This window comes from Papio anubis, chromosome 1 (assembly GCF_008728515.1).
Source record: "Papio anubis isolate 15944 chromosome 1, Panubis1.0, whole genome shotgun sequence".
In the NCBI taxonomy this organism is placed as follows: domain Eukaryota; kingdom Metazoa; phylum Chordata; class Mammalia; order Primates; family Cercopithecidae; genus Papio; species Papio anubis.
Genome location: NC_044976.1, coordinates 125,715,577 through 125,728,979, shown reverse-complemented (window position 1 = coordinate 125,728,979; position 13,403 = coordinate 125,715,577). Strand labels below are relative to the sequence as shown.

At 58.9% G+C, this 13,403-nt stretch overlaps 1 protein-coding gene and 1 non-coding gene across 3 annotated transcripts; one reads left to right on the top strand and one right to left on the bottom strand.

The window, feature by feature from the left end:
- Positions 1-1,407: 1,407 nt before the first annotated feature.
- EFNA3 (ephrin A3) lies at positions 1,408-10,165 on the bottom strand. Of its 2 annotated transcripts, XM_009182468.4 has the most exons (5): positions 9,926-10,165; positions 3,555-3,868; positions 3,014-3,079; positions 2,751-2,828; positions 1,408-2,537 (listed from the first exon to the last, which is right to left on the bottom strand). In XM_009182468.4, exons 1-5 carry the CDS (start codon positions 10,051-10,053, stop codon positions 2,407-2,409), a joined length of 717 nt encoding a protein of 238 aa, XP_009180732.1. In that variant the 5' UTR covers positions 10,054-10,165; the 3' UTR covers positions 1,408-2,406. The 2 variants fall into 2 exon arrangements, with proteins under 2 accessions (XP_009180732.1, XP_021780243.1); XM_021924551.2 differs by lacking the exon at positions 2,751-2,828.
- Positions 10,166-12,014: 1,849 nt separating this feature from the next.
- Positions 12,015-12,148, top strand: LOC116272138. The gene has a single exon (XR_004180860.1). It is a non-coding gene; the product is annotated as a small nucleolar RNA SNORA70 (small nucleolar RNA).
- Positions 12,149-13,403: the final 1,255 nt, after the last annotated feature.

Here is a 13,403-nt window from a genome sequence, read left to right as displayed (position 1 = left end):
TGTCTCCAATACCTAGGATAGAGCCTGGCACTTGGCAGGTGCTCGATAAATGTGGGTTAAATGCATGGACGATTAGATGGATAGGCCCACCTTTCCTGTCTATCAGTACGCAGGGAGTCTCAGACTGGTCTAGTGGCTGCCCCCAGTTCTTTCCCCACCTGCTCTCCCACCCCACACTCCTCCCTGTTCCGCTACGGGGAAACCCACCCACTCTCCAGAGTCCAGCTGAGATTCCATTTTCCATGTTTCATGGGGAGAGAGGAGGAGAAAACACAGTCCCTGCCACCAAGGGCTCACTCTCACAAAGCAGCTGGCAAGAGCTGCAGGGGCACACAGGATCCGGCCTGCCCACACAGTGCCAATTAGAGAGCCTGGGTGGGATGGAGTCCCATGAGTGCACAGCTTGGAAATAAGGTGTCTCCTCCCTGGGCCAGAAACTTGGCTCAGCAAGTGAAGTTGCAGGTACATTTCAGCCCCTGTCCGCACTCCCTTATGCTGCGCTGGCCTGTAAACCCTGACCTCGCCCTGGGGCCCCCAGGAAGTGGCTATTCTCCTGTCTTTTGCCTTCTTTCCCCTCTGCCCTCCTGAGCGATGCAGGGTGGTGTAGTTATGAGCAGCCCCAGCCCCAGCAAACTCACAGCCCCTTGGGCATAATGTTTGAAATGAGTAAAATTACAAAGGGTTATAAAGGAAGCTGATTATATTGAACGTTATCAAAACATCTACATTTATTGATATAGTAATATATATGCTTTCTTATTAACACATTAAAAATGAGGAAGGTCTAACAACTATGATCATTTCAAAGTACTGATGAGTGTAAATGGTATTTTGAGACATCTTCAACAACTATAATGCAGCCTGAAAACATCTGTGATTTCTGGTTACAAAGTCACAGGTACTATTAATACTACTATGGCTTGCTGCCCAAGCACACAAGAGAATGTTAAATTTTAGTTATAGGCGAGTGAAAATAAAGATAGATTTTTTTTGTCTAGGTTCTCAAATCCCCTGAAATCCATAGACCCCAGTCAAGAACCTCAACTACAGAATGGAAGGGGAAGAAAAGGTGGAAACCATAATTGATGGAGCCTTTAACTCCTTACGTCATTTAATCCCTACACCAACCCTGACAGAGTGATACCACAACCAGTTTTTCTGGTGGGATACCTGAGAATCAGAGAGGTTGAGTGATTTGCCCAAAGTCAACCAGGCCCTGTCAGGAGGCCCGTTACTCTTTCCATGCAGCGTTGCCTTTGTAAAGAAGATGAGCCCCAGAACAAGGTCTGAACACCTTGTTGTGACTCTTTGGCCCCAGAATTCCCTCTCCTACCCAGGCCCTGTGACCTGTGGGGTTTAACCAGTGTAACAGAAGGGTGATGGCCCCTTGAAATCACACACACTCAGTTATTTTTATCTCCAGTTTATTTTTTTTAGACTAAGAGCAGAGTATGAAAGTCACAGCCAAAGCACTTGAAAAAGGCCCAGGAGGATGGGTGGGACCACATAGGGTGAGCAGGGCAAGGTCCTGGGAGATGGTTCCCGGCTCAGGGCTGGAAGGGAGGGGGCGCTGTTGTTTTACGGTCTCCAAAAGTGTCTGTGCGTTGCATAGGTCCTGTCTTCACAGAAGACAAAAGAGGGGCCAGGGGGTCCCCCAGGTGTGGGGGGCCTAGCCTGGTGGGGAAGGGGTCTGAAGCTGGAAGGGGAAGTCAAGAAAGGTCAGGGGGTTAAGGAGGGAAGGGACTCTGTCTGTCTGTACATTATATATAGAGATATAGAGTCTGTACATGCCTGCCTGGCACCCCAATGCCCACCCCTTGCCATCCTTGTCCACTGCCCGCCCCCCCAGGGGTGACTACTTGTAAACTTGGTTTCAATCCAAACCACAATCCTGGAAGTGGGAGTGGGGGAGGAGGACGTGCTTATTGCTGTAAACAGGGGAAGGAGGCAGCAGGCAGTGCTGCCCCTTGCCCATCTAGTCCCCTCCCCATGTTCTGCCCCTGGAGGAGAGCAATGGGGGTGCCTCCCATGCTTCGATTTGCTCTCTCTGGGGGCATATGTCTCTCTGGGGGGACAAAGGGAGAGGGCACCAGGAGTCAGGGAAAGGTACCAGGGGCCAGGGAGTCCTGAGCACTGCCCTTTTTGGCCTCCAAGTTGGGTACCAAACATTACCAGAGCCACAAGGCCACCTGGGACCCATGGCTGTCCCTGTGCTTGGTCCACTACAGTGCCCTACCTGGGGGTAAGGGGTAGAGGGGGCGGGCACAGATGTATGGTGCAGGCCCCACTTCTAGCCACTGGAGGAGGGGTCTAGGCCCCATTACTAGGCTTCCCTTGGAGAGGCCAAAGGCTCCCTGGTCCTTCCAAGCCCCGCCCCATCTCTCCCCGCCAGGGGAGGGGGCAGAGCTAGGAGGCCAAGAACGTCATGAGGAAGAAGGCGATGCCCACGGCCAGGGGCAGGTGTTCCCGTTTGGGGCTGGTCCCGCTGATGCTCTTCTCAAGCTTGGGCACCTGAGGGTTCTCTCCCTCAAAGTCTTCTGTGGACAGAGGAATAGACAGACTGGTGAGGGCTGGGTTGCGCGCCAGGGCAGGGGCACGCGGCAGCGGCAGCAGCAGTGGAGCCAGGGACGTGATCACCCACGGGGTAGGAAGGATCAGTGCCCCCGGGAAAGGCATGCGAGGTGAGCAGGCACCGGGGTGGGGGGCTGCGGTTCCAGCAGTGGCCACCAGAGGGCGCTGCGCAGACTCACCCAGCACGTTGATCTTCACATTGGGGCCCATGGTGAACTGGGGGAGAGTGGGGACCGGCTTCTCCCCGGAGTGCGATGCTGCGGGGTGGGGTGCGGGTGGGGAGAGAGGAGGGGAGAGTCAGGGCCAGGATTCCCTCCCCTTGCTACGGCTGGGGAGCAAGCCCCCCTCACCTGTGCTCTCCACCCCCACCCCCAGGAAGCCAGGGGAGCCCCAAAGCAGGGAGCTGAGGATGGGGGCGCGGCTCGGAGCCGAGTCTACTCACTGGAGGCGCAGCAGACGAACACCTTCATCCTCAGACACTTCCAATGCAGGTTGTGAGTGGGCGTGGCTGGGGAGGAGACAGGGCCCGAGTCACTTTCGCCCAATTCGTGCCCTGTGCCCTCCCTCGACGGCTCTATTTCTCACCCCCTTCAAACTGTCCCCGTCGGGCGGTCTCCTTCAGGAGCTCCCCTACCCTTTGGACACAGGTCACTGTAGCTCTGCCGTCGGCCCCAGAAGCCCCTTTGATCCCATTCCTTAAGAAACTGGGATCCCTGATGTTCCAACCCCGGAATGTCCCTCACAGAAACAGCGATTCTCCGCAGCCCAAACTTGGGACTGTCACCAAACTCCTCTCTTGGCCCCACGACCTCGTCTAAGCTGAACCCCTGAGGCGCCCCGTGCCCACGCCTTCTCCCGGATCTCTCAGCCGCGAGACCTGGAGCCCGCCGAGCCGGCCCCGCCCCGGAGCCTCGGGGCTCCACCCCCCGGCTGTCACTCAGACTCTCGCGTTCAGACCTGCCCGCCCGGCCGCCGTCACTCACAGATGTAGTAGTACTCGTGGCCGGCGTGGAACTCGTAACCTAGCGAGAAGGCGCTGTAGCGCTGGAACTTCTCCGAGAACTTGATGGGGCTGTGCGGGGCGTGCGGCCGGTTGCACTCCCAGCGCTTGAAGCCCTGGCTGGCGTTGCAGGTGCGGTAGCCGTTGCGGCTCACCATGTACAGCACGTACTGCTCTGCCCCGCCTCCGGGCCCCGGACCCGCCCCGGGGCCCACCCCCGAGCTGTTATAGTGCGGGCAGTAAATATCCAGATAGTCGTTCACATTCACCTGCACGGTGTAGCCCTCTCGCCGCAGGCTGTGGGGAAGAGGAAGCGGCTCAGAGAGAAGAAACCCCAGAGCAAAGCCGCTTTCCATCTGACCGCTCCGCAGCCCCTCCCCAGGGTCCGGGTAGCCTCCTGACTTTTCCTCCGAGCTTCCTCGCGGCTCAGCCCTGTCTCTGCCCCCGGGGCCCTAGTGCCGCCGCTCCCCTAACTCTTCTTCCGTGCCCTCCTTCTTGGTCTGTCCTTCTCCTGTTGGCCACCAGAGGGTAGCAAAGGCGCAGGGAAGCCCGGCCTGCCTCCAAAGAAAAGGAGGCGAGGGAGAGGGGCGGAGGGAAGAAGGGAGCGTACGCTTTGGTTGCCACAGAAACGGCGCAGGCCCCAGCGACTCCCAGACCCAGGCCCGGATTTCCTCCGTCCATCCCCCATAATTCAGCAGCCGGGAGGAGGGATGGGAGGGATGGAAGCCAAGGGTGAACGTGGGAGGGATCCCTTCCGAGGGACACACACACCCTCAATCGCTTCTCCCACCATGCTTCCCTGCGGCTGCCAGTCCACCCCCGGGGCCAGTCCAACAGGACCTGCCCTTACAGACGCATGTATGGCGGCTTCATGCATATACATGCATAAGTTCTATGGCACACACACAAATATGTCCACCGCCCACTCATAGGAGGCAGACACACAGAAAAGCTGGGCTGTATGTGTGCTGGCCCGCATGCCAGTATTGGTTGACCCCACCAATCTGGGGGTCTCTCCCTGCCCTCCCCATACTACAGTATCACTGACTTCTGTACCTTGACAGAGTCCCGTGACAGAGACCCCACCCTGAGGCCAAGGACAATTAGGCTCCCAGGAACTTTAAACACATGAGGGCGCTAAGGGACTCAGCACCAAGACTCCACGTGGCATCATGCCAACCAGCCCAAACTTCTGTCTCATTGTGCAATGTGCACCTCCTTCCTCAACCTGGCACAAAGGCCCCCCTTAATGATGCTGGGCAGAGCAGTGGGCACAGGGCCTAGACAAGATGGCTGTGCCTCTTATTTCCCTGATCCCTCTTTGGGACACAGAAGCAGATGCTGGGTCCCTTGTAATCCCCACCTGCCTTGCTAGTCACCATCAAAGTGTTGGTCTTAACATCCTCAATGGCGGTACTGAGCGGTGTGGGGATGGAGAAACCTCTGAATGGGGAGGGGGCAGGGGTTTTCCCTAATTTCTTTAGGGTAAGAATACACATATCTTGGCAGTGCCAGGAGAGTGGTGGACACAGGAAGGCATGGGGTCCTTGGCAAAATGTCAAATCACGGGGTCCCTAGTCCCTGTGAGCTCCCTGAGGGGAGAGACTGGCTCCCCGTGTCACCAGGCACCACCCAGTTCCCCAAACAGTAATTAGATGCATTAAAGAAATGAGCGTGGAGGCTTCTGCATGCGGTGGGGCCTTGAAGGTCCCTCCTCGCTGACCCCACTTCCTTGGCTTTGCCTGTGCTGTCCCCTCCACCAGCAACCCATTCTAAGCCTGGCAGTGAGGCAGGCAGAGAGCTGATGTTTAGGTACAGTAAGAATTGGCACAGCCTCCTTGGGTCATCAGGAATGCCATCAGCCCCACTCCGTTCCCATGGGAGTAATGGGTCACTCAGGCCCCTCCCTTGCCCTGGCACTCAGGTGGGCAGGAGTCTCGGCCTGGGGCACTGGGAGCAGGAAAACGGGTTAGACCAGGCCTGGCTCCAAGCTGCCATCCTAGGCTTGCCTGTCCATTGCCAACCCCATAGTCTGTTCCTCCCCTCAGGCCTTGGGGAGGGGGCCGCCAGCGGTGAGGGTGCCAGGTCTGGAGCAGCTGCACAGCCACACTGGGATCTCTGTCTCTGAGCCTCACCCATGTTTCCAGTCCCACTCTGAAGCAGCCCCTCCCTGCTGTACCGCCCAGTTCCCCCTACAACACACCCCATTCCAGCAGGGAGGAAGCCAACACCCAAGGTATTCCTACAGGTAATTTCATTTCCTCAACAGGGCAGGACTAGTCTTATAAAAAAGATTGCAGGGCGACCACAGGTGAAGGGAAGCTATCTGTTAAGTACTCCTGCGCTGTGTGGCAGGAACAGCCCCTGAAATGCCCCCCCAAGGCTGGGTATGTGAGAGAAAGACCTGCCGGTGGGGTGGCTGGGCCCAGTTGGTACACAGAGGGCACGGGGACAAACGGGGTGGGAGCCAAGGAATTCCCAGTCACAACTCTTTGGAGACCCAACGTGTCTGCATGGCTTGGGCACTTTAATTGAATCTGTCATCCTCCCTCCCTCTCCCTGGTAGTGCGGAGAGAGAGGTGCCGCTGGGCCCCTGCGAAGCTCCGCAGCTAACCCCGCCTCCAGGGCCGCATCTCCTGCGGAAGGGTGGGGGTGGCCTGGGACCTGGGGACCGGGCTGTGCTCTGCTCCTTCGTACTGTTCTCTCTTATTCCACTTCATCCCCTATAGCCTCTCGCCTCTCTTGCAGAAAGGCGAATGCCGACACACCCCATTTGGAGGGGGTACCCTCTCACCCCGTTATTTCGGTCTCTCCCGACTCTCACCGCTTCTGAGGCGCATCCCGACACCTCTCTGTCTCTTTCAGTGCCCTGCTGGGCCGCGCCTGGCCTCACTTAACCTGGAGTGTCCGCGGAGGGGGCAGGGGGGCGAAGCGGGGAAGGAGCAAACTTCTTCCCTAGCCCGGAGCAATTAGGGCAGTAAACAGGGTGTCTAACAAGACCAGAGAGTAGGGAAGGGATCCCAGGGGGCCCTGAACTTGTCAAATTCTCGCCATCCCCCCACCCGCAGCCCCGGCCTTAGATGCCGGGCTGCAGAGTTAAAGGGATGGAGGAAGAACGTAGACCCGGGTTCCTCTTCCCTCTAGCGCGCGTCCCCGAGACTGCGCGCCGCCCGCTCCAGCAGGCGAGGCCGGACCACGTGTGCGCGGCGTGGGGTCCGCGCGCCCGGGCTTTGAGGGTGGTGGCGGTGGTGGCTGGAACGCTCCAGGGGCGGCGGTTGCACGCTGACACCCCTGCGCCCCTCAGGCGCCCTGGGCTTCGGCGCCCCGCCCGTCCCAGTCTGGTCAGCCCGGGTCTGGGCGCAAGGCTTCCCTGGGCCGCGTCGGGTAGGGGAGAATCAGCGCGCCCGACACCTCCGCCCCTCCTCCCTGCGACAGCGGCGGCGGCGGCGGCGGCGGCGAAGGTTTATTGATCTGCAGCGGCGGAGAGGAGCGAGAGACCCGCCGAAAGCGAGACACAGAGACGGAGTGAGGCGGAGACACACACCGAGAGGGGAGGTTAGCAGAGGCCGGATTCACTAAAAGGGGAAAGGAAGGGAGACACGGCGCGCGAGAGAAGCCAGAAACCGAGAGAGGCAAGGAAGAGAACGAGAACCGAGAGTCTTGGAGAACAGGAGAGACAGGCAGGCCAGAGAGGCCCACAGACAGCGGAGACGGAGACAGAGACGCAAAGGAGAGAAGCAGAGACAGCGAAGGGTGCAGGGCTGAGACTCAGAGACTGGGAGAAAACACAGAGAAAGACCATCAGGGACGTAGTAGAGCCTCAATAAATATTTGTTGAATGAATGTATGAATGAAACAGAGATCAGCAACAGAAGCGTTTCAGAGATAAGTAGAGAGACAGCTATATAGAAAGATGTTCCTGAGGCTCCTTGAGACAGGGGCGAATACCAACATCCTTGCTCAGCTCTGCAAAGAAATGAAACACAGGCCAGGGGGCATATATTTGGCCATCGGCCGTCCCAACCCGCCTCACCAAGTTCGATTCCGGGCTTAGGGGACTCCTCGACCTCACAACCTAATGCATCCCTCCAATACAGTCCCCCCACCCCTAGTTTCTGGGCCAGATTGGGAACAGGTCTCTCCTATTCCACGGGACTAAACAGAAGTACTGAGTGGGGGGCAGAGGGCTAGGTCGTGGCCGGTGTGCAGGGCACTGTCCCCAGGTCTGTCAAAGGAGGCCGATGCACGTGTCCCACCAGCACCCTCCCACGTGACCCCAAGGAGGCGGGGTCGCAAGACCCTCCCCACGTGACCCCAAGGGGCAGAGACCCTCCGCACGTGACGGGAGGTGGGAGCCAGGAGCCCAGCTCACGTGACTAGGGGGAGGGGGCGCGGGAGCCCGTGGCTCGGTCGGCCCCGCCCCCAGCTACCCGGCCCTCTCCACTCTCGGCTCCGGAGCACGTCGCTCTCACGATTTATGGGGCCGCGGCTGCCGCAGTGAGGGAGCCGGGGAGCCCGGGCGCAGCGGCAACAAAGGCCCGGGAAGCGAGGCGGGGGCGGCGGCAGACTCCTGGCCCGGTGTGCGCCCCCTTCTACCTCTGCCGGCTCAGGCCCGCACGGAGTAGAGAGGACAGAAGGGAGGCTCCCGGAACCCGGGCTCCCCCACCCGCTCCCTGAGCTTTCACCTGCGCCCAGGTGTATGCGGGGGAGGGGAACCTGATCAACACCTCCCCCCACCAAACCTATTCCCGCATCCTCCCCTGCTCTGGCTTCCCCTAAGAACGCTGAGGTGCTCCAAGGGTGGCGGGGAACCCGGGGCCCCTCACCTGCGAGCTCTTCACTCCCCGCCAGACTCTAGCGGGGTGGGGGGCGGACGTGTGAGTCTGGGGGAGGGGGCTGAGCTAGATAGAGCTGGAAAGTCAGCCCCCAGCGCCCCCCGGAGTTCTTGGAGTCCCGCTCCGGGGGGGAGGGGCCACGTCCCCACCCCCGAGGTTTCCATGGGAAGCGAGAGGGGGGCGTCGTTGGCTCATCCCCACCCCCAGTCTGACACTCCGGGCGCGAGGAGGGAGAGAGGGGGAGGCGCGGAGCCCCAAACGGAGGCGCGGAGCCCCAAACAACAAAGAGCGGAGCGGCGAGCGGCAGCCCCTCCTCCGAAAGGCTGGGGGGTCGCGGCCGCCTGGCCCTCCCGGTCCCCTCCCCTGGGGTCTGGCCATTTGCTCCCTGGTCGGTCCCTGGGGTGGGGAGCCAGAGGCAGTGCTGCCGCCACCGCCCGGGCAGGTGTGACAGTGACCCCCGCGTCCCCAGGGATCCCCCCCTACCAACACAGACACACACTAAGGTGGCCAGGGTGATACACACGGCGGCTTGGCGGGGAGGAGAAGACAAGGGCAGCAAGGACTGAGCAGAATGAGGACCCGGCCCCGCAGCCAGCACCCGGCCGCCGCGCCACACACCCCGGGAAACCACACGGCCGCCCTGACACCCGCCCAGACCGCGGCGGCGCCAACAGCCACCCCAGCCCAGACGCAGCCTGCCGCGCGGACAGCGACCGCAGCCCCTTCTCCGACCCGCCGCCCGCTCCCACCCCCAGACGATCGCCGACGCAGACACACAAATCACACACTCAGACACACACGCACACTGACAGCCGCGCACGCCCGCTCACACTTGGAGCCATTCGCCGTCCCCAGCCCGGGCGTGTGTGTGCGTGTGTGACACACCGACATCTCTCTGCCTCCTTCCCTCTCGCGGGTACCCCACGTTCCCATCCTAACCAAGCAGCATTCCTAGGGCCCCCCAACTCGGCGACCCAGCCCTAGCTCACCCCAGCCGGGCTTATCCACACAACCAAGACAACCCATTTGCCTTCCTTCTAGGGAGGTGCTCGGTCGGACTCCCTGCCTCAGCTCTGGACCCCACTTTTAAAAGCAGGAGTCCTAGACAGAACCCCTAGAAGCCCTCATGGCCAAAAACAGGTCATCCCTGGGCCCAAAAATGCAGCGGCCTATCCCCAGCACACCGCTACCCCCAAACCCCAGCCCAACTGGGGGGACTATGGGACAGGGCCATGCTATTCCAGCGGCGGGTGCGGGGAGAAGCCAAGATGGGGTGGGGGACCCCTCCAGCAGCCTCCTCCGCACGGCCCGAGCGCTCCTTACTATAGCCCAACAGCCTCTTCAGACACCCCCGAGTTTCCTAGACGCCCACAGAGTGCGTCCCCCTCTCTGTCCCCTCCCAGTCCCCAGCTCTGGTCTCCCAGGACTCCCACCCCGGGATCCCCCAGGACTTCTCGGGCCCACCGGCTCCCCATCTCACTGACACCGGACGCGCGGACTCCCAGGGTCCCCGACTCACTGCTGGTTGGAGCTGTTCCAGTACACCGCATGCCGGTTTCCCAGCGCCCCTCCGGGCCCTTGGGCCAGCAGCGGCAGCAGCGGCACAGGCACGAGCAGCAGCAGCAGCAGCAGCGGAGCCGCCGCCATCCCCGGAGCCGCCGCCGCCGCCGCCCCCCGACTGAGCCCCGCGCTCCCGGCTTCTGCGCTTCCCAGCTCCCTGCTGCCGCCGCCGCCGGCCCCCGGCCTTAGGCCACGCCCCCAGCCCTTCCCTCCGCCCTCCTGGGCGCGCCCCCGAAGCCCCGCCCCTGGCGCGCCCCCGACAGGTCCCATCCCGCTCCGGCCGGGAGCGCGCGACGCATGGGAGCTGGGGACGGTGCTACCCCCTCCGGAAAGACCAGCGCATGCCTCGCCTCTCCCTCTTGGGTTCAGTTTGCTACAACTGGTCCTGGGCCTTTTGCTCCCCAGGCTGAATTTCCCAGAAGGATTTGGGAACCCAGGATAAGGATCTGGACCTCAGGGAAGCCCATTCATCTCTGGGAATGGGGGGAAGAAGCAGACTTGAGAAGAAGCTGGGGATCCAGGACCTCTTAGTAAGTAGGGCTGGACTCCCTTCCCTTCTGAACACTGTGGCCCTCTGCTGCGTCCATGCCCCCTTTTCCCGTGTGCATGAGGACTCAGGTGGGCACAGAAGGGTGGTGGAGAAGTCCTCAGCTGGCACCAAGGCCCTGACAGCTGGTGACCTGAAGCCCCCAGCTGAGAATGAGGCTTGTTTTCTTGCAGGCAGAGTAAAAGAGCTCAGCCCCCCAGAATATCAATACTAGGTGCTGTAAGAGCCTTCAGCGGTCCAGAACCCAAGGCGCAGGAGGGGGTCAAGGAGAGAGTCAGCTGGGGCAAAGCAGGGTTCCCTGGACACCTACAGAGGATTCCTTACTGGCACTTAGGCAGGGCCCCTCCTGGGGCAGCCAGGGGTGTCCCCAGGCATTCTCACTCCTACTCTCAGAGACGCTGATCCTGAGTCAGAGGGCAGAGCACCTTGTGTTCCAGCTCTCACCACACTCATTGTCCTCACAGTGACACCCAAGCACACACATCACACACACACATTCAGGAAAAAAGACACAGTCACCCAAAGGCAGAGCCTCTTCAGACACAGACGCCTGACACCGACATGTGGACACACAGGCACACCTTCCAGACACATATAGGAAAGGGCATAGTCAGACTGCTAGAGATCTGGAGAAACCCAGGCACAAAGACACCTGAGCACACACCTATATCCATCCACACACAACACACACACAAATCCATATGCATCCCGACACACACAGTTCCTTGCTCTCGTCTCTTCCTAGGAAGTAGAAGTTCAGGAAAAGGGTTCAGAAACCATACCTAGGGCTATCCGCCCCTTATCTCTTCTCTTTTGGAGAGGCCCAGACCAGGTGGAACCAGGCCTAACTGGGTTCTCAGAACGCAAGCCAACCCACCTGTGTCCAGGGAGACAGGCATGCTGCTACTTTGCTTCTATCCTTCAGGAAAGGGAACATGCAGGCAACGCCCCCCCCCCCCCCCCCCCGCCCCGCCCCGCCCCGCATCTGCTTATCTGTGGCAGGATAGGGTCTTGACCACAAGTCAGCCTTACGTGCTAGGCTGGGGGTAGGGGCTGTGCTATCCAGAATAAGCTGTGTGTCTGACTGCTGCCAGGTGAGAGTAGGCTCTGTCTTCTCTGGGCTCCTCTCCACCCCAGGAGATCTCTTCATCCTTCTCAGGAGCCAGCAAACAAATTAGGCCCCTTGGGATGGGAGTGGGGAACTTTGCAAACAGCTCTCCCTCCCTCCAGGCTCCTCATCCCCAGAGAGATTTTTTTCACCCAAATGATGCTAACCTGCTTACTCCAGGTGCCACAAATCCCAGCCCCCTCCACTCAAATCATATTCCCTGCTCCACAAGGTCAGCTTCTCTCTGTAGGGGCCCACAGTTGGCAGAGACACTGCCCATATTGATAGTGAACAGGAACTTGCTTGTTTGGTCTAGGACTTTAAATTCCATTTTAGAAAAGTTATATCCCTGTTTATCGAATCTAGGTTCTGCTTAAGAATTTGGGCCTTTTCCTGCAGCCAATTAAGCTGACTGAGTTCCTTTCCTCATGGGGGCCCAGTGTGCAATGGCTGTAAACAGCAGCTTCCCTGGTAGTGATGCAGCCTGTTTGTTGTATGGGTTGCTCTAAGGGACCTTGGAGACAGTCCTTTCAGATGGATGTTCATGTTTCTGACCTTGCACTACCCCAGTGTAGGCTCCAAACAGGCATGCGAGATGCCATTGGAAAGCCCCAGGGCACTGTGACCAGGGTTCACATTGGCCAAGTTATGCCCATCTGCACCAAGCTGCAGAACAAGGAGCATGTGATTGAGGCCCTGTGCAGGGCCAAGTTCAAACTCCCCAGCCGCCAGAAGATCCACATCTCAAAGAAGTGGGGCTTCACCAAGTTCAATGCTAATGAATTTGAAGACATGGTGGCTGAGAAGCGGCTCATCCCAGATGGGTCAAGTACGTTCCCAATCATGGTGCTCTGGACAAGTGGCAGGCCCTGCACTCATGAGGGCTTCCACTGTGCTGCCCCCTCTTAATATTCACCAATAAATTCTACTTCCTGTCCACCTAAAAAAAAAAAAAAAAAGAATTTGGGCCTTTTTCTTTAGGGTCTGGGTACTCTTTAGAATCTGCACCCCCACACCCACCCTCCAATAATAACTGAGCCCTTCTCTTAGAATCTGGAGCCCTCTCTACAGGATTTAAGCAGCTCTCTCTATGGGGTTGAAGCCTCTGGTTTTGAAGTTGAGATACTCTCTAGAGGGCCTAGCTAGGCCTGTGTCCGTGGGATCTAGTGCTTTGTCTACCTGGGCCTCTATCCATAGGGCTGCTAGCTGATTTGGGCCTTTGTGTGAATTAGAAAAAGGACCCTTCTTTGCAGGCTCAGTCCCTAGGGTGCATCTCTTGGCAAGTGGTGCCTTTGTGCAAAAACAAAGGTGCTGCCTCCTTCAGTGAGAGGTGGCTCTATGTGGCTCCCTGTCTTAGTGAGGGAGCTTGGGCTGATGTCCCCTTCCCCTTGGGTGGCTCCTTTGTGCTATGCATAAACTATACCACCCTATATGGCAATTATGTCTACAGGATATGTGCTTCTATCTATAATGCCTATGTCTGTCTATAGGCCTCTATTCATAAGGTCTGGGCTTCTCTAGGGACTGAGTCCCTGTGTATAAGATCTGAGCCACTGTCCACATGCCCGGGGCCTAATCTAAAGGCCCGGGCCTCTCTCTGTGGCATGTGTCATGGAAGGACCCAGGCCTCTATTGATGGGGTCTAGACGTTTGCATGTAACTGTAACTCAAATTGTTCCTGACTGTGATCCACCACAGTAGGATTATATTTTGCATTGCAGTTCAGTAACACACACACACACACACACACACACTCTGTCATACACACACACACTCTCATAC

Bases quoted from the DNA above. Each gene is read 5' to 3' on its own strand.
- EFNA3 (XM_009182468.4), bottom strand. From the start codon at position 10,053: ATGGCGGCGGCTCCGCTGCTGCTGCTGCTGCTGCTCGTGCCTGTGCCG. The intron at 3,869-9,925 runs GTGAGTCGGGGA...TCTTCCCCACAG, and splicing joins TGGAACAGCTCCAACCAGCA to CCTGCGGCGAGAGGGCTACA. The intron at 3,080-3,554 runs GTGAGTGACGGC...TCTCCTCCCCAG, and splicing joins CCACGAGTACTACTACATCT to CCACGCCCACTCACAACCTG.